We start from the raw sequence: 20001 nt of genomic DNA on the forward strand, positions 1-20001 counted from the left end.
TGGGATTTTTTTTGTTTTATTTTTTAAGCAATAAATGTGTATGTGGGAGAGAGAATTTGCAACTTGCTCTTTAAAACTTCTACCTGCAGATTAGAAACAGGGATTGTGAAACTGTGGGTGGTTTCAGATTAAGGTACTACAGAGATAGTCAGAGGCACATTTGATGTCAGTCTTTACACGTATACTGTTTATTATGTTACTTTGTTTTATGTAAATAGTAAGGTGACCTCTGTCTGTTATGCATGTATGATGTTCCACACCTTGTCTCTATTGATGACAGATATGACTTGTGTACTTGCCGACTTGCTATTGTGTACTAATTGTGGAGCCTTCAAACCTTGCGCATGCCGTCTACTTTTTCATTTGCTGTGTTCATACCTCTGCTATACTGATTAACTGTGACTAACACCAACCCTATGACACAGTGGTTTAGCAGGAAGTGAAGGTCTATCGATAAAGTGCTGAGTAAGGTAAATGTGACAGACCTTTTCAAATTCTGTCTTGATATGTGGCCCCTAGTCAGCCCAGAGAGAGAGAGAGAGAGAGAGAGAGAGAGAGAGAGAGAGAGAAAGAGAAAGAGAAAGAGAAAGAGACAGGCTATGAGAGAGGGTTTATAGGTTAAACTTAAAATATTCCGAATTGGATACAAAGAATGCATTTGCGTTTTGAAGTAATTTACATTTTAAAAAGTGAATGAGAAGCAACAATCTGTTCATATCTCATCCTGGGGTTGGCATCACAGTTGAGTTGATTAGTTTAAGTCAATTCAGTACATTTGAAGGAATTTTATTGACATAAAGAACATAAATACAATAGTTTGCATTGTACAAGCTAAATTTAATCTCAGCATGAAAGTTAAAAATATTACTACTACTACTGCTAGGCTACTACTATTAACTTCTACTTAGCCTACTACTTGGTTGTGCAAAAACTTACTCACAGTTCATATTAGTGTTTTTTTTTTTTTGCTAGTTTTTATCTAGCCTAAAGCAGAATCGAGTTTGCTCACACACTCGCCTACAGTCGGTATTTGTTCTAGGTTCCTTGTCTCAGTGTACTATAGTGCTAAAACAATAGCCTTCAGTTTATGAGAGAAATGGGGAATAATAAGCATCAATATACAGTATATAGGCCATATAGCCCACCTGTAGGCTTATGTATGCCAAGCCGAATTTGTCTATGTTCTTATGATTATAGCCAGGACAAGTGCCCAGCCGTGATCGTATAGTGGTTAGTACTCTGCGTTGTGGCCGCAGCAACCCCGGTTCGAATCCGGGTCACGGCAGCTTTTCTTAAAAAGGACATTATCCATATTCTCTGTCATGGTGTCGGTTCGATTTTGGGATTGAGAGGCCAAGGCTACAGTGGGTTTATATTCATTATATTCAGTTGCCAGTTTAGGTAGCCTACAGTTAGCTAAAGCTAATGCAATAATAAAACAGTCCGGAAACCGTAAATCAATCCGCCAGATCTCTTCATTAAGTTAGGTGATTCAACTGTAGCCTGTATCTCCACAGCGCTGCTGAATGGTAATTTTGGAGGATATAGTTTGTGATGCTGTTGAATTAACATTAAATGACAGAAACACCTCTCTAATGCAATAGTTCAAAAGTATTTATTGAAAGACCGTTGCATTAGACGGCATTAGGTTTAGCTAGGTGTCGGCTATAAACCGGTCATTTTTTACGTAACTCAGAGAATGTGCTTTAGGGTTCAGTTTTTTTATGTGAGACTACGTCTAGATCGTAGACGTGGTGGCTAGCCGTGATCGTATAGTGGTTAGTACTCTGCGTTGTGGCCGCAGCAACCCCGGTTCGAATCCGGGTCACGGCAGTTTTTCTTAAAAAAGGACATTATCCATATTCTCTGTCATGGTGTCAGTTCGATTTTGGGATTGAGAGGCCAAGGCTACAGTGGGTTTATATTCATTATATTCAGTTGCCAGTTTAGGTAGCCTACAGTTAGCTAAAGCTAATGCAATAATAAAACAGTCCGGAAACTGTAATTCAATCCGCCAGATCCCTTCATGAAGTTGTGATAGTGACTGTTCAGCTGTAGCCTGTATCTCCACAGTGCTGCTGAATGGTAATTTTGGAGGATATACTGTAGTTTGCGGTGCTGTTGAATCAACATTAAATGACAGAAACACCTCTCTGTATAGCCTAACACAAGAGTTCAAAAGTATTTATTGAAAGACTGTTGCATTAGAAGGTTTAGCTAGGTGTAGGTTATAAACCGGTCATTTTTGACGTAGCCTAACTCAGAGAATGAGCTTTAAGATTCAGTTTATTCTCAATCTAAAGTCTGTGATCTACGTGAGACTGCGTCATCGACACAGATGCGGTGGCCAACCGTGATGGTTAGTAGGCTACTCTGCGTTGTGGCCGCAGTAACACCGGTTCGAATCCGGGTCACAGCATCAAGAGAGGGGTACATGTAAAAAGAGATGAGAAGATAAAAAAGAGCGTCTGAAACATAAACAGCGTGAACTGGTTGCTTTGTTCTCTCTCAACATAGAACTGTGTTCCACAGAAACCATCAGGAATGATACATTATGTACGCTCTATAAATGCCAGGATATTCTCAATTCAATTGAGGTGCTGCATAATCTGTATTACTGGCAACAAATAAACTCCACAGAATTTGCCCAAGGTATCGTCACAGTGTCATGAGTGCAATTATGCACTATGAGTGCAATTCTGCATGATACGTTGCTTGGCCAAATACTGAAGGACATTTTCAGCATATTTTCCAAAGTGGTAGGTCTGAAATGTTATCCTGACCCCAAGCTGATCATCCTTGGTACAACTGAGGCACTCTGTCAACACAATAAGGAAGCCTCAAAGACAATGTATTGCACATGGCCTTATAACTGCGAAGAAAGTTCTGCTCCAGCACTGAAAACAATAGAAACCCCATCAGTATGGCACTGGCTTAATGACTTGTCTGATGCTCCCCACTTTGGAGACAATCAGGGTTTGCTCTGAAGGACAAGTTGGCTTAAGGTCCTCCTTCATTGCCTTTTTGGAAGAAGTCCACACCAAACCTGACTCTATTCATCTGACATCCCTGGAGGAATCTGACTAAAGTCATTTCACACTTAATCCAACTCGTGCACCAGGGAACATAAAAATGGCAATATTGCTAAATATGTGGAAATCCATACCCTCAGGGCAGTAAACTCAAATAAACGGCAATAACAAGTAGTGACCACCAGATGTCGTCTTTATACCTGTGCACAGAAGGGAGCACATACTTGCCAATATAAACTATTCCCTTGCACAATAATACCTGGCATTGAGAGATAATAATTATAATAAAAATAAATAATAATAATTAGGAATGTCAAACCAGCTACAAGGTGTGAGATTCAATTTATAATTCAACGGGCTTTGACATAAACAATATTTACTACTACTTTAATACCAAGTTTGGCAACTGCCCAGGCTCCCCAAACCCCCAAGATCACTCCATATATCACCTTTTTGATTAATAGCAAAAAGAAAGTATGTACCACTAACAATATCAACTAAGACAAGTCCTTTATTATGACCACTGGCTGTAAATATTAACTCAATCTCGTGGCTTTTTACTTTTTACTCCACAACAATTATTTGACAGCTTTGGCTATACTTCGTAGATTCAGATTATGAATAGAAAATACTGTATAATCAACTGAATAATTATTATAGGTTTAGACAAGACTTTTGAATGTATGACTTTTGTTTGTATTTCTTCACTGTTGCTATTTTTCCTCAAGTAATGATGCTGTTTGTGTAGACCTAATCAAGATAAAATAGAGTGGACAGTAGGCTAGCTGCTACTACCATGGATACTATGCTCTTACTATAGTGTAAATGCCCAATAATAGCATGTAAAGTATCTATTCATTCATTCATGGGTTGCTGTTTGCTGTGCCTCAAGCAAGGCTTTCCACAGAGGGAGCAGTTTGCTCTCTCTCATTCTTTCTCTTTCTCTCTCTCTCTCTCTCTCTCTCTCTCTCATTTTTTAACACAATACACAATGCACAGTAATATGAACATTAACACAACATTAACATATCTCTCTCTTTCTCCGTGTGTGTGTGTGTGTGCGTGCGTGCGTGCGTGCGTGCGTGTGTGTGTGTGTGTGTGTCTACAGCGGCCATATTGGAATGCTGGATGTGGAGAGGGGAAGCAGGAACACAGGCGACGGGAGAGGGAGAAGGGGGAGATAGGCAGGAGCGAAAAAAACACTAACTGTAACTACTCCTAGCTCTACAACTGAAATAACGGATTGTCCACCGACTGTGAACAGCTTCTCCCGCCGGTAAAGTCAACACAAACCTCTCAGACGTACCCTTGAACAAGTCAACGTGAGTTATATTGTGTTTTGGGGATTATTTCAAGAGCTAAAAGAAAGTATGGGATGCGGTTGGTTTTAACGTTCGTCCTGGCTGTCGTTAGCTGTTTCCTCTCCCAGTTTTTTAACCACTCTCTCTTGGTTATAACGTTACTTGGGAAATAACTGATAAATTAGGTTAGCTTTACAACTCCATAACTAGAGCGGAGTTTTCCTTTTAGGAACTTGGAGCAGTTGAAAGGAAGAGTGACCTACTGCCACCAAACTCGTCGCCACAGTCACATGGAGTGAACATGGAGCAACGTTAACTCCAACCTACTGTAACGTTAAATAAATGCAACGGATTAACCTTACATTTAGTACCGAAATCTCTATCTCAAGCACTTTTTTTGTTCCTACTGTCATGGATTCAAAGGCTGTTTGGTTAACGTTAACCGTTAACCGTTAACGTTACCTTGATTTGCCTTCCCAACAAACTGAACATGCTGAACTCTTCCTTTCTACCTTAATGGACCAGTTATATTTTTTCTGAAGACTTTCATAAACTAACCAATTGGCCGAATTATTTAGGATATTGGCTGCGTAACTGTTAATTAGTTAACGTTAGGTGTATGATATGATGTGCCGACACTCCCTCTCATTTTGCTGTTATATTAATTGGCTAATCAGGTGTATATCAGTTCTGTAGATATATTCATTCACAAATGGTATCTTGCAAATCAGAGCTGAAACAATTAACGTTAGTCGAATACTCGATTAGTTCGTAATCTGCAACAATTTTGACAATCCATTAATTCTTTCAGTTTTTTTTAGGCAAGCAAAATGCCAAATCTTCACTGATTCTAGCTTTTTTAAATGTGGTGATTTGCTGCTTTTCTCAGTTTTATATTATTTTAAGTTGAATATCTTTTGTTTTTGGACTGTTGTTAAGAGAAAACAAGACATCATTTAGGGTTCACAGAACTTGTGATGACATTTTATTCCACATTTATTGGGGTAAACAATTAATCAACTAATCAAATTCATAAAAACATGTCTCTGGTCCTATGCTAATATAAACAATCCCAGATTGTTGGTGTAGATCATTTATATTATCTTGCATGTTAGGTTTCCTCAAAAAAATACTAGTTTAAAAACATCTAGTCTCCGACATAACAGAATGACTAAATGTATATAAGTAGATCTATATGGATAAAAGACACTTGAAAGTCAAATTGAAACAGGCTGCTCAGAGTTCTACATTTTACCAACAGTGAAAGATTGCTGGAACCTGATTTGTCTCTACTTTATATTCAAGATGCAAGAAAATGCTAATGAATTGCAGTATCCTGAGGCCACTGAGGCTTCAGATGTACATTATTAATAGGAGTGCTTTTCTGCACACTTTTATTTGCAATTCTGTGGACAAGCTAAACCTAAAGCAGTATTTTGTATACCTATTTAATCCATGACTGTTAGTGTAGGGAATTCAAAGTTTCTTTAAGGTAATGGTTTCATGGCTGCATCTGTGCATGACAGTCACAGTATTGTAGGTACAATACAAATACTGTGTGTTCCTTTGAGGCATTCTAAATTCATATAGGCTACTTATGAACAAAACAAAGAAAATGAGGTGGTTGCAAATGGTGTGACAATTAACTCTGGGAAATTATTTTCATCTAAATGATAGCTATTGTGAGAAGAAAGTCTGTCCCAGGATGACGTCCTGCAGACACTCATTTTTTACACCACAAAAAAGCAGAGTTTTAATGGTTTGTTTGATATGTTGTTTGTTTGAAACACATAGAATGAGCGATGTCAGCTGTAAAACTAAATCTTCTCACTCAGCTGGACATTTAAATGTAATTGATCAAATGACATTCACAGAGCTTTCTACAGGTTTGAGATGGTACTTTTGAATTAGAAAACGGCTCACACTGCTAATTAGCTTATCCACTTGACAAGCTTGTATTTAGTTCCACTGCGGCTGCATTCATTCAGCTCACTTTGACCAAGTGCTACACCACATGCAGAACTACTTCTTTCAGTGATCTTGAATGGTGAAATTATTTAGACAGTGACAACTTACTGTGGCTACTTTAATCATTTAAGTGGGTCAGATATGAAGTGTGTCTGATTATTGAAATTCATACCAAACGTGTTTGAAACATATGGTAAACTACAGCCTCTTCTAATTTGGCATCATAGGACCAAAATGAATGCAGTGTAATCTGAGAAGAAACATGTCATTACCATCAGTTTGAGAAACAAGCAGAATATTGCGTTTTGCTTTAATTCGTGACACATGGCTCTGGGGAATTCCTTCAGACACCCTCTACTTTAGTTTTTAGTGGGTTTTATTTTTGCATTACTGTAGAAATGTTAATTTAGGCATTTGTGGTAGATGTCATTAAGTTGGTAAAAAGAAATTAATACACTTCACAGAGAGTAAATAGCTACACTTTTCTGACATGACTCTTCCTGTAGCTGTTCTACAGCAGGCTAATACAGGCGTGGCAGTGGTGTGTGTGTGGTTGTGTTTCTGTGTGTGTGTATAAATTGCAGAGCAGTGCAGGAGGCCTGTATTTATAGAAACACTTGACTACACTCAGAGATCTTACAGGAGCAGTTCATTATGTTGCAGAGAACTCTACTGTTTGTAGTCCATTTTCTCTTTTTATGCCCTGCAAGTTTGCTGCTCTGTTTTCGTCCAAACATTTCTATTCTTTGCAGTCATCTACTATATATTCTACTCAAGTTTGTTCTATACTAGACTGATGATAGACAGACAGACAGACAGACAGACAGAGACCGAAAAATGTAGAGAAAGCAAAGCGGGTAACAAAGCCAGCAGTCTAGTGTCAGTAGATTGCAGTATGTTGTTAACTCATAATGACTCAAACTAGTAATAGCAATCATTGCAGACACATGCTGTGTGTGTGTGGAGGTATGTAGAGGTCCTGAATAAGTGTGTGTCCTTAATATGTGTGGCATGAGGAATTCATGATACCATATGAAATAAGTTCTTTGGAGGAGAAAAGAACAACTCTAACTTGAGTTTTCAGTTTGAGCTTTTAAAGAAAATAAGTTGTTTGCTGTTTTCCTAGCAAACATGGTGGAAGTCTTTCCCCCAATGATTGGCTATTTCATACTATGTAAATACTTGCAGCTGTGTGGAGGGCTAACATCTTGTACAAGTGTATGAATGCTATTTGCAAACTCACCTCCGGAAGGAGAAATCATGAATGGTGTGTGTGTGTGTGTGTGTGTGTGTGTGTGTGTGTGTGTGTGTGTGTGTGTGTGTGTGTGTGTGTGTGTGTGTGTGTGTGTGTGTGTGTGTGTGTGTGTGTGTGTGTGTGTGTGTGTGTGTGTGTGTGTGTGTGTGTGTGTGTGTGTGCTATAAATTTAGCTTCTATCTTCCGTTAAACTTATTCCCCTGCATCCTCCCGCATGTGGCTTCAGCTGTGAAGGAAAAGGGGTGTGTGTTTTTGGAGTCGGTGCTGAATGGAGGTCCATTCCCTTTGCTTTTGGGTTGGTTGCATTCAGAAAGCAGCCCCCACACCCCTCCATGTAAACACAAACACGCACTCACTCACTGAGCACTTACTGTACATCCTAAAGCATGCTGCGTCCCTCAGGAGTTGAAAGGAAAACGCCTTCTTCCTCTCAGCAGCAGCAACACTGCTCAGACCTTTGTGTGTGTGTGTGTGTGTGTGTGTGTGTGTGTGTTGTGTGTTGTGATAATGACTGTGTTTACCCAAGATAACATGAGTGAACACTGTCTTGGTTTTGTCGGTTAAAAATATCTTGTGCTCGTTATAACTTTAGCAATATGTGTGTGCATTCTTGCGGTTGCATTTGTGTGTTTGGTAATTAAGGAATTTTACAATAAGACAATAATACCTGAATGGTGGACACCTGCCACCTGCAGTTATGTTTGTAATTGCGTGTTCGCCATCTTAAGTATTTATTTATTGCAATGATTGGAATTGGGGCTGATTTTTTTTTTTTTTTGATAGAAGGATTAGCTATATAAGGCCAGATCAATTTCCAATCCATTGTTTGTTCAGGGCCAGTGGTCAAAAACTGGAGCATTGTGCTCCTTTCAAACACACAACGACATTGTGAGTAATGTAATATAGTGGTTGTATTAAGTAGTAATGATGATATATGACATACCTTTGGAGAGTCTGTCAGCTGTCAAACTTTCCAAACATTTGTTATGGGCCAGCCATTTCAGAGAAGACATTACTGCAGAATATTGCATACTAATGGAATTTATATTGGTCCCAACAAACCAGATTGGTGCAACCCTAATTCTTTTTTGTAACCTGAAACTATGTTATAGCTTCTGTAGGGTTTAAATCCCCTAAACAATGTAGCTTGATTGTGTATGTGTGTGAGATTGGATTTATTGCAATCTGTATGCCAGTCTGTTCAAGCAGGTGGCTATGTACTATACAATATTACATTTCTTCTGCAGTCGCGGTTTTCTGATGTTGCCCAAATACAGTTGTTTCCGTGTGTGCATGTACGGTGGCCCTGAAGTGCAAATCACGACAGCAAATAGAAAAACACAACAGCAAATCATAAAACACAACGGCAAATAGGAAAACATTTCAACAAATCATAAAACACAACGTCAAATAGGAAAACACAACAGCAAATAGGAAAGCATGACAGCAAATAGGAAAACACTTCAACAAATCACAAAGCACAATGGCAAATATGAAAACATGACAGCAAATAGGAAAACACGACAGCAAATATGAAAACACGACAGCAAATATGAAAACATGACAGCAAATAGGAAACACGACAGCAAATAGCAAATAGGAAAACACGACAGCAAATAGGAAAACACGACAGCAAATAGGAAAACACGACAGCAAATAGGAAAACACGACATCAAATAGGAAAACACGACAGCAAATAGGAAAACACGACAGCAGAAGTTAATGCCATTGTGTTTTAAAATTTGTTGAAGCGTTTTCCTATTTGCCGCTTTGTTTTCCTATTTTCTGTTGTGTTTTATAATTTGTTGAAATGTTTTTCTTTTTGCTGTTGTGATTTGCACTTCAGGGCCACCGTATATATGTGTGTAGATGGACCACTGTGCAGCGTAGCATTCTTACTGTGTGCACTAAAATTTACTACAATGGCAGGAAATGACATCTTAGTTAATGACTCGTCCCTCCTTGGGGCGTGCACACACACACACACACACACACACACACACACACACACACACACACACACACACACACACTTAGAGCGAGCTATCTTCGGTCATGCAGGTCATTGGTGCACCATGTCCACTAATGATGAATGGAACTGGAGCACAGCGATTCCCTCTGGTGTGTGTGTATATATGTATGTGTGCGTGTTCGTGTGTGTGTGTAGACTGACTCCTTGACTCAACCAAAATGACTCGACAAACTAATGGCCGCTCTCATGTTCCCATAGCTTTCTCAAAGTGAAGCAGTGACTGAACTTCAGACTAGAAAAGAACAATTACAACCACAGATATTGTAAATAAATTAGTGTGTGTGTGTGTGTGTGTGTGTGTGTGTGTGGACAGTCAGTGTAATTACATTGCAGTGACTGTGAGTCAGAGAGAGAGAGAGAAAGAAGTAATTGTTGGGCTTTGTCATATAGACACACAGAATAAAGAGGTGGGAGGAGGAGAAAGCTGGATGGAGAAAAGAGAGAAATAGAAACTAAGAGATGAGACAAGAAGAAATTGTCCCAAGATATACTATATCCCTAGATTTATAAACACATTAAAAAGTAATCATTGTACCTGTGTATAGAAAATGTATCATTACCTACTGGACATGAATCAATCTTCTTTTAGCTTCATTGGTAGCCTAGGTGGTATGTTTCTTTTGCATCTACTGTGCCTGTCCATTTGTTCAGCTGTCCACTTATGATATCTCAGGATATGTCTCAGACACCAAATAAACTTTGTTCAAACAGTAAAAAATACACATATTGAAGTAGTTAAAGGAATAGTTTGACATTTTGGGAAATATGCTTTTTTGCCAAGAGTTATGAGAATATTAATATCACTCTAATGTCTGGTTGCTAAATAAGAAGCTACTGCCAGCAGCTGGTTAGCTGAGCTTAGTATTAAGTCTAGCCAGGCTCTGTCCAGAGGTAAGAAAATCTGCCTACAACACCAGCACCTAAAAGCACTCACTAACACGTTATATCTATATTTGATTAATTTGGTACAAAAACCAACATGGTTTTACTGGCTGAACTATTTCTTTAACTTGAAGCCCCAGAAGCCATCTGAGAAGCTGTCATTGGAAACTGTTTGGGAAAGGCCAGGCACTTTAAAAAAAAAAAATACCTGGCAGGTGATTGGATGAACCATCTGTCTGTCGTTTCCGCAATTGTTGTTTTTAATGAACGGGCGCGGCTGTCACACACACCTAAACCACGCCTGTCGCTGCCAGTAGCTCGGACGCTGATTGGTGCGGTAAACTAGTAGTTCAGACACAAACGCATTAGATTGGAGCCTGGCAAGATGGATTTTCGTGTGCTATGGGTTCCCGCGATTCTCGCCTGATCTTGTGATATTGCGAGAATCCAGCTTTGTACGCATTAAACAAACAATATGCAACTAGTTAATTACAAATGATATCACATAATACCAACAGATCCAAGTGGAATGAATGCAAAATCCAAATGCTTACATTTTAGAGAGAGAGAGAGAGAGAGAGAGAGAGAGAGAGAGAGAGAGAGAGAGAGAGAGAGAGAGAGAGAGAGAGAGAGAGAGAGAGAGAGAGAGAGAGAGAGAGAGAGAGAGAGAGAGAGAGAGAGAGAGAGAGAGAGAGAGAGAGAGAGAGAGAGAGAGAGAGAGAGAGAGAGAGAGAGAGAGAGAGAGAGAGAGAGAGAGAGAGAGAGAGAGATATGTCTGCTTGGCCAATCATATGACCTCATCTCTTCTCTAGATTCATGCACAGCCACACAGTCATAATAGATCACACACACACACACAGAGAGATCAGCAGTGAACACCTGGATACGAGCCAAACATATGACATCACACACACACATTCAGAGACGGTGCTACCATAAACTAGTGTTGCTGAGGTCAGATGTGGGTATAATGCCACAGTGTGTGTCTGCCTGTGTGTCAATGTATGTGTATGTCTGTGTGATTAGTCACCAGCAGGGATTCTCCTGTAACAAAGGTTCATTGAAGAATAGGAAGAATAGTCTTGAAACCCTCTCTTAGTCTGCAAATTGTTGTCCTTCTGTTTGTAATCTATTTTAACACCAATGGCAAACACTAGAAAACTGGCATAGGCTGATGATAAAAAGAAATAATGAATGAAATGTCAGCTGATGTGTTTTTTTTCTTGTAGCTTGAAGCTGATGTGATCATTTATGGTCAATTCTTTTGAGTTTTGGAATCTGTTACAGTGGTTGTTTTGTTTACTTTCCCAAAGTGTAACTTATGGATGGAATTGGAGTTTTTTTTTATGTTGTTGATGTTCAGGCAAAGTAGAGAATCACATTAACCCTGGCAGACCCAGTGGCAAATATATTTAACGAAAAAACACGCAGAGTGACAGCAGCTCTCGGACTATTCTAAATGAAATGTCACTTGAAAATGCATTACCACTAGGGGGCGATGTTAACACACCAACTCATCAAGCAGGAATATGAGGGACAGAGCTTAGGTCCACCTTCTAAATGAGAGTCAGACACACACAGTCAGAGTTGTGTGTGTGTGTGTGTGTGACATCTTGGCCTACTAATCCAGTGGCCTATTAATCTGCTTTACTCCTGAACAACTCTCGTCTTGTCTGTCTGCTTTTTTGCTTGTGTTTGCGAGAGAGAGAGAGCTTCATGGCTCATTCATAGTCAATATAATGTGACATACTGGTTCATAATTTCAAGAATCACTGACAGCCAAGTGATTTCATGGCACTTTGAGCACATTTTGTGGTCCATATCTGCAAGCACATACAGTGGAAAACAGCCATAGACAGGAAAGTTCCAGCAATAACAGATTTCTGCCTTTGGGACACGCATGTTCGTTCGTGCTCTCAAATGCTGATATCTTATGAGTCTTATGAGACTTCTCTAGACAAAACTGCTGGCATATCGGATGCCATCTCTTACACACTTAATTTAAGTTTTTGTTGTTTTAACCAACATTGTCTCACATCTTTAGAATCTGGTTTATTCTTAGTTTTATTAGTCTGGGAGTAAGTTATATGTTTGAAAATACCAAAAACACCAGAGATTGCTGACCGTGTCTGATTGTTCTGATTATATACTGTGATCATTATAGTCCTGCCAAACATAATCATTTCATATCTGGCACGAAATTAAATTGCATAAAATCTTCAAATGAAAGGTGGAACTCTGTGAGTATTAGTATTAGGACATTTCTAATAGAAACTACAGCCCAAGTTATACTTTCTGCATGCTGCTGTGCCCATGTTTGCAAGGGTCTGCATGGACCAAACATCATTCTTATAACTTATTTTCAGTGTTTTTCAACTATCATGTATTCTTTATTGGTTTTATGAAGTTAGTGTCATGATTTGAGCCTATAAAGTGAGTAAACTATTCTATCTCAAAATATTGGTAAAATTAGTTTAGGGTGTGTTTGCTTTCTTCTATATCCCTGCGTGTGATTTGATTACAGTATAATTGGATTAAATGTGCACCCCTCAAAACAAAGTCAGTGGAACAATTGATTAGTCCCCGTGTTTTTGTGCTGAAGATTGATGATTTCTGTAGGACAACGTTGAGTTGAGAGTACTGCATTATGACTAATTGAGTAGCTCCATAGGGGTGCATTTCTGTCAGCGTGGCAGACTAGCCAAAGGCAACACAGCTCACACTCTTCTCAGTCTTTCTCTTATGTCATTCTCAGCTCTTTCCCCTATATTATTTCCTCCTCACTTTCTCTTCCCCCCTCATATTGTTCCTGGTTTATACCTCTTTCTTCCCTGTTTCTCACTTCTTTTCATGAAGTTGTTGCATAATTTCTTATTTTCTTTATCCCATCTATTCTCTTGTCTCTCCCTCCTCACTTGCTTTCCCTCTGAGTCCTGTACATCTGGCTCCCTCTCTTGCGCTCCATCCCTCTCCTGGGAGACAAAGACACCCCCTCCTCCTTCCTCCTGTTCTCTGTTTTACCTCCCTCCCCCATTTCACAGTCATAGGCTGCCTACTACCCCTCGCTCTCTCCCTCCCTCCTTCCCTCCCCTACTCTACTCATGCTGCTGTGTATCTGTCAGTGTTACTAGCAGTAGTTGTAGTAGTAGAGGGAGGAGGAGGAGGCTGGGTTGTAAGCTTAAGCCAACATTAGCCATCATTACTGAGTTAGCTGGCTAGCACATCTCAACGCTAGCCCAAAGACCACAGAAGCCTGGGATTTTGATTTTTCACAATTCTGTCAGGGGGGGATTAGACTTCTCTTCTCTTCAGGACTTTAAATGGAAGGACTATACCATGGTAAGATGTTAAACAAATTGTGTTGAGTATGTGTATGTTTTGAAAATGTATGAATGAGCAGCATTAGTTTTTATTCTGTAGCCTCTAAACTCAAAATAGTTGTTTGTGAGTTTGTGTGTGGGCAATACATGTGTATGTACCTTATCTGAACATACTGTGTATCTGGAAAGGTTCCACGAGTATGAATTGAAAAGGGTTATTGATGAATGCAATTCTGCAGTAGTTATAATAGTGATGATGTCCATGGGGATGAGGAGGAAGAGACATTTTTTTAGAACAGATGATTGAGTTATTGAGAAAATAAATGGCGTAATGAAGTTAACTACTTGAACATTTGAAGAGCTATTTTATTCTGTTTTGTTTAGCATCTGCTAAGGATTGTGTTTATATGTGAAAAAAGGAGATGTGTTTGGTTGACTGTATGTAGGAGGCTTCAACTTGAAGTGTGCATGTGCATAGAAGGGGGTTAGCACTGGTGTGTGTGTGTGTATGTGTGTGTGTGTGTGTGTGTGTGTGGGAAGCAGTATGTGAGATTATATGTGTGTCAAATGAGTGGGTTTGTGTTTGAATACAGTGTGCATCCTTAGGTAGAGTGTTGCCCATGGGACTCAGCGTGTTGCGTGTGTGTATGTTGTAAATGTAGGCATGAAGAACTCCCCCTTTTTTAGGTTAAATCCTCCATATTCTGTTTTAGGGCTGGGCAATATATCGATATTATATCGATATATGAGGCTAGATATCGTTTTAAAGTTTGGATTTTGTAATATTTTTTCTGATTTTACAGGCTACAATACAGTAAAGTGATGTCATTTTCTTACCAGACTTACTAGCCATTTTATTATTTGCCTTTACCCACTTAGTCATTGTATCCACATTACTGATGATTATTTATCAAAACTCATTGTGTAAATATTTTGTAAAAGCACCAATAGTTAACCCTGCAATATCGCCGCAATATCGATATCGAGGTATTTGGTCAAAAATATCGTGATATTTGATTTTCTCCATATCGCCCAGCTCTATTCTGTTTTAATATTTTGATCTTGGTTCATAATTGATAAAAAATTGCTAAACAAGAAGCATAGCTACACACTAGGGGTGTCACGATTCTCCAAATCTTCGATTCGATTACATTTTCGATTCTAAGGCCACGGTTCGATTCGATTCTCGATTTTTACATTTATTTTTTTAAAGCACAGGTTGCTATGTCATTTTTAGACTAGACTTTTATGCAATATAATATTTGACCTTTGTTCGCAATGTACCACACTACATTGTCAAATTTAAAACATTTATTAACAACATAATGTAAGAATAACTTATATCTATAACCTGCCTAGTTTCTCTTTTGTAACAGCAGTCTTCTTCACAGAAGATGACATTCAAGTTCACAATAAAACAGCCATGTCCATAGTCTTCTCTGAACAGTTAAGTGTCTTAACAAACTATTTCCGAACAGTTGAACATATATCACACAGATTAACTGCCATGTTAGTCGAGATGCCAGTGGAAGAATATGGTACACGCACATAGCAGAGCTTGCAAACTGTGGCTTTTTTGTCGACAATGTGAACATTGTCAAAATAACTCACTGGAAATCCAAAATACTTCCACACTGGCGACTTCAGTGAAAGAGGAGTTCTGTCGATGGGTCTCCTGCATCTGCGGTTGCCATGCTATCTTTTGACTGGCTGTAGCTAAATTAGAGGAGGTTGACTGACTCGCAGCACTTCAACACTAGTGTTGACGAACTGACCGAAGTTAATTCGGTTAATTAACCCAAGTAGTGTCACTGAATCGGGAGAATGAACAGACTCACTCCTGTTTTTTTTTAAACCATTCGTGCCGGTGTTGCACCGAAATCTGTGACCCATCGAGATCGGTGTCCCCCTACCTCAACCTGAACCAAACCCTTGTCCCTAACCTTAACCACGGAGGGGGGCGCTACGCTTTTAACAGGAGGGACACAGATCATGACGGGTCACAGATTTCGGTGCAACACCGGCAGCGCTTCGCTCAAGCTGAGTGCGATCGGTGTATGTTCCGTTGTGTGTAGCTGATCTTCTTCTGCTACTGTGTGTGTAGTAATCTAGCTCATTAGCGCCTCCACTGGAGTGGTGGTAGAATCAATCAGGAAATGGACTACCTCGAGCAGGCTACACGTGTGTTGTCGGTACCCGATCTGTGCTGCCTGCACGATCCGTCATGCGCATGCGCAAGATGTTTGCGTGTGCACAGATGATAATCCTGTTTTACGAGGATTTACGACATTGCACGATCTGTTCCACGCCGGGAAGCTAACGTTAGTTTAGCTAACAGCTAATTCGGCTAACCGCTAGCTGACAGCTTGATTCAGTCTAAAATAACGTTAACTCAAACTAAACACTGGGAAAAGCAGGCTACAGCAAAGTATTGATTGATTTGTATTTTAAATGAGCACAAGTAAAGTAGAACTGACGTAACAGCTGTTATATATTTTAACGGTTATTTTCAGGTTTTAAAAATGTTATATTTAATGTTTGATTTTCTTCTTACTCCAAAAACACGTTTTCAGTGCATGTGTATATTTTGAAACCCACAACAGGGAATGTAATTTAATTGGTCATTAATGTCAGATGTGTTTTTGATTTATTTAAAAAAAATCAAAAAAAATTTGTTTAGATCGTATGCTATCTCACTGGTTTATTTGTCCTAAATCTGTTGGGATGAATTATACAAAGTGTATCTGGTCTGAGTGTGATACATTGATACATTAACATGCGTGCCGCTCCAGTAAGCCAGTTAGCTTTATCACTGCACCTGAACTATACACACTTGAGTGAATGTGTGTGTCACAGTGCGTGTGAGCTTTTGCAGATAAATGTGTATGAGCAGTCATGCGTTCACGTGACCTTATTATGTTGCATGTGTGAAGGATTTATCTTAATAATATATAATTATAATAATAATTAATAATTGCTCGATGTTTATCTGAATGTAAATAATGAGAAAATTCAGATACTGTTTGAACTCAAAACAAAAATATATTTTCAAGGACAAAAACATCCCGTGTGTGTTATTATATGCATTTGTATGTTAGTGTCTGGCAGGTGTGATTGGTGCCTGAGGGACTATGTTGTTGCATCGTAAGACTGCACGCTCCAGTTACGCCCCATTGTCCAGAGGGTCACACACACACACACACACACACACACACACACACACACACACACACACACACACACACACACACACACACACACACACAGAGGCGTGTGCCAGCTCAGCTTTAACCATTAGACACAGAGCAACAAGGCAGAACAGCTGACTGCTCTCATCAGGTTAATTCAGTTGGTTCTTGCAGAAGTGTTCATTTTTGGGGGAAAAAGAACATCTGGTTCCAAGTTTGTAAACTTGGAGCTTTTTCTCTCTTGGTTTGGTTTGGTTTCACACAGAGAAAAATCCAAGCAAACCAAAATGCATCACTACAAACCCAGTAAGAATGTTCACTCCCCTTATTGGTCAGATGTGTTTGGGGTGGGAGCAAGAAAGTAAAACAGGAAGAAGGTCCTATGTTCTGGACTGGTGCTTATTTCTCACATCTCCATGTATTCATTAAAATCATTTTCCAGATATTGTTTGGCAAGCGACGTTACTATGTCTACTCTGCTCACCGGGACTTTGCTCTGCTCTGCCGGCTTCTGTCTCCAACTTCTTCTCAGTCTGCAATGGCTTCTGTCTCCAACTTTAGCGACGGCTGGTTTGACCACAGAAATGAGGGTAGCTAGTATAGGTCAAAAACCCACAGTAGGAAAACTGTTGGAGTTACTTTAAGAGGGCATTCTTCACAGATATACCTTCAACACAAATATATCATAAATAAATAAAATAAAAATAAAAGAAATGCTAAATAATTTGTGGGATAGACGGCAGTATATCTACATAGATCTACAAGATGAATCTTAACTCCTCTCCTCTCGTGTGTCTGGTTCTTGAGGACAGCTTGAGGAGCAGGTGTTTTGGGCCGCCTGCCAAGCGTGCGCACATGTGCGTGTGTGTGTCCCATGGCCCTCTTTGATATATGTGCTGTGGAGGCTGTTAAACAGACTGGTATGTAATTAGCACGATGCTAGGACTCCTGCGGGATATTCTATGGAGAGAAAACAGTTTTTTAATAAATTGTATGACGTGAATCAATAAAACGTCACACATATAAAAGAACTCTGGGCTGAAAATGCACATCTATAAAAAGTGGTTAAACTAATTATTTGTATAAAGACTGCAATGTTTTTCACAGCTCTTCAGGTGCGGTCTAATTTTGTTTTTCAGACATGAAAAGGCCACAGTCTCCTATGGGTTTTAGTCTAGATTGTTGCAACACCAGTTTGGCTGCAGGCTACATAGCACTTAATGCTTACAAGAGAGACAGGGAAAGACAAAATATAGTCAGCGTGAGCAACCATGGGGCAGATGGTGTGTGCAGGGTTCAGATCTGTCTACTGTAGATGTCATTATAGACACTTTGAGACTTTAGCAGCTCCAGATCTGTTTATCTTGGTCCATTTTATCCATTTAAGTTATGGTTTTAGTCATTGATTATAATTGTTGTCTTTGGCATAATCATTGAAAAGGTGATCCATGGCAACATGTTGAGATGAGAGGAAATGTATTGTGCTTAATAATACAAATACGTATAACAAAAGCCTGAATGTTATGTGGGGCAGCAGGCTGGCTGTTCTTACATTATGACTTTACTGCAGGCCAAGTCAAAAAAGAATTTTCCTATAGGAGATTTTAATAAAAAGATAGACCCTTTTAACATTATCTTACCTGTCATGGCCCAGTTCGACATAATGCTTGGCATAAGAACAGTTCTGCTGTTCGAGATGTGTTTTGAGAAGAGATGCATTTACATCAAGCAAGTTGTCAGAGAAACCTCAATTTAGATGTTAAAATTGAAACTGGAAATGTATCACCGAAAATATTAACAATGTATTTGCAGTTTGTGAAGTGAAGAAGTTCTCAGAGCATATTATGCAAAAATTGTACTTAAGATGTTATTGGGAATTGTCAACAGTTTATAGTCTCACTGTAATGGTGTCGTCTTGAATCCCATCACCACAACCATGCACACCCACACACTAACTCTAGGGTACTGCTTTCATATTTCAAAGGGTTTGTCGATAATACACACACCATGAGTCACCTTTCTGGTATTTCCTTTTGGTGTGTGGGTTTTCTTACCATTACATAATTTTTTGTTGATAACCCCTGCTGTCATTTTACCCTGTATGTGTGTGCATGCTTACCCAGTATGTGTGTGTACATCAGGGTGTCTAAAGCACTTAGGCACTTATCCTCCTGACCTCCTGCACACAGCCATATCTCTGCTCTAACTGGGTGTGATAGGTCTGGGTGTCAAGTTTTTAAAGAGCTTCTCCCGAGCTTCCTGTGGGAGTCTGGGAGCTGCAGTATCGATGTAGTGTAGTGTACTAAGCCACTCAATAATCAGAGTAGGAGTTGAAAGTAGGAGGAGAGTACTTTCAACTTACAAGTAAATAGTAGCCATAAAAATAAAGTGCCGTTGAGTACACACTTCTACAGTGAAACTGAATTATTCTTAGTTTTAGGAGTATTTAAATGCAGAGTCACCTGAGAAATGTTGTTTTGTCATTTGACCATCAATCAACTGTGTAGATCTCCTACTGACCAGAAACTGAATTCCTGCTAGAGCTTTCATTTCCTCCTGCAAAATAAAGATTCAAAATATTAAATCAGAGTGACCAGCCCACTCATCTAAGGCTAGTATTGTGGTTCTCTGAAGGTACACGTCAAAGTATCTGGGGGTCTTTGTAGAGAAGGGTGTTATGTTAAGAGCAGCTGATTCACTCACCTCCTAATCTAACAAATGCATTCTCTGGACGTGAGTGTTAAGCAAGCTGAAACAGAAAAAAACAAAATCATACTCAAAATTTGCAGTCATTTAACAGTCATGTTATCGTCTTGAACACACCCCCCCCCCCCCCCCCATGCATATTTTTCAAGAAGCCAGAGAAGCATGCCCCAGCCTTAAAACCGTGGATTTATACTGGTGTGTTCAAAAACCTAGAAGCATGTAAATTCTGCAACCTTTTAAGAGTACAACCACTGTCCTCTGAGTCTCGCGTTGCCAGACCCTCCTCCAAAGCTCACTGGAGGAGAGTCCGGCTACTC

The 20001-nt window shown here is 39.5% G+C and overlaps 1 protein-coding gene and 2 non-coding genes across 5 annotated transcripts in view; all 3 read left to right on the top strand.

Annotated features, from left to right (window-relative positions):
- Positions 1-1213: 1213 nt before the first annotated feature.
- On the top strand, positions 1214-1285 carry trnah-gug. The gene has a single exon. It is a non-coding gene; the product is annotated as a tRNA-His (tRNA).
- A 476-nt stretch (positions 1286-1761) lies between these two features.
- Positions 1762-1833, top strand: trnah-gug. The gene has a single exon. It is a non-coding gene; the product is annotated as a tRNA-His (tRNA).
- Positions 1834-4146: 2313 nt separating this feature from the next.
- ptk2aa (protein tyrosine kinase 2aa) overlaps positions 4147-20001 on the top strand; it is a 69200-nt gene continuing 53345 nt past the window's right edge. Inside the window, exon 1 of one of the 3 annotated variants that reach the window (XM_035992859.1) lies at positions 4147-4354. Coding sequence is in view for 1 of the 3 variants with exons in the window: in XM_035992854.1 (XP_035848747.1) it covers positions 13791-13809 (19 nt within the window). In the remaining 2 variants the exon portion in view is untranslated. Of the gene's footprint in view, positions 4355-13577; positions 13810-20001 lie in introns of those variants that run through there. The other 2 variants (XM_035992860.1, XM_035992854.1) reach the window with 2 other exon arrangements.

This window comes from Sander lucioperca, chromosome 16 (assembly GCF_008315115.2).
Source record: "Sander lucioperca isolate FBNREF2018 chromosome 16, SLUC_FBN_1.2, whole genome shotgun sequence".
Taxonomy (NCBI): domain Eukaryota; kingdom Metazoa; phylum Chordata; class Actinopteri; order Perciformes; family Percidae; genus Sander; species Sander lucioperca.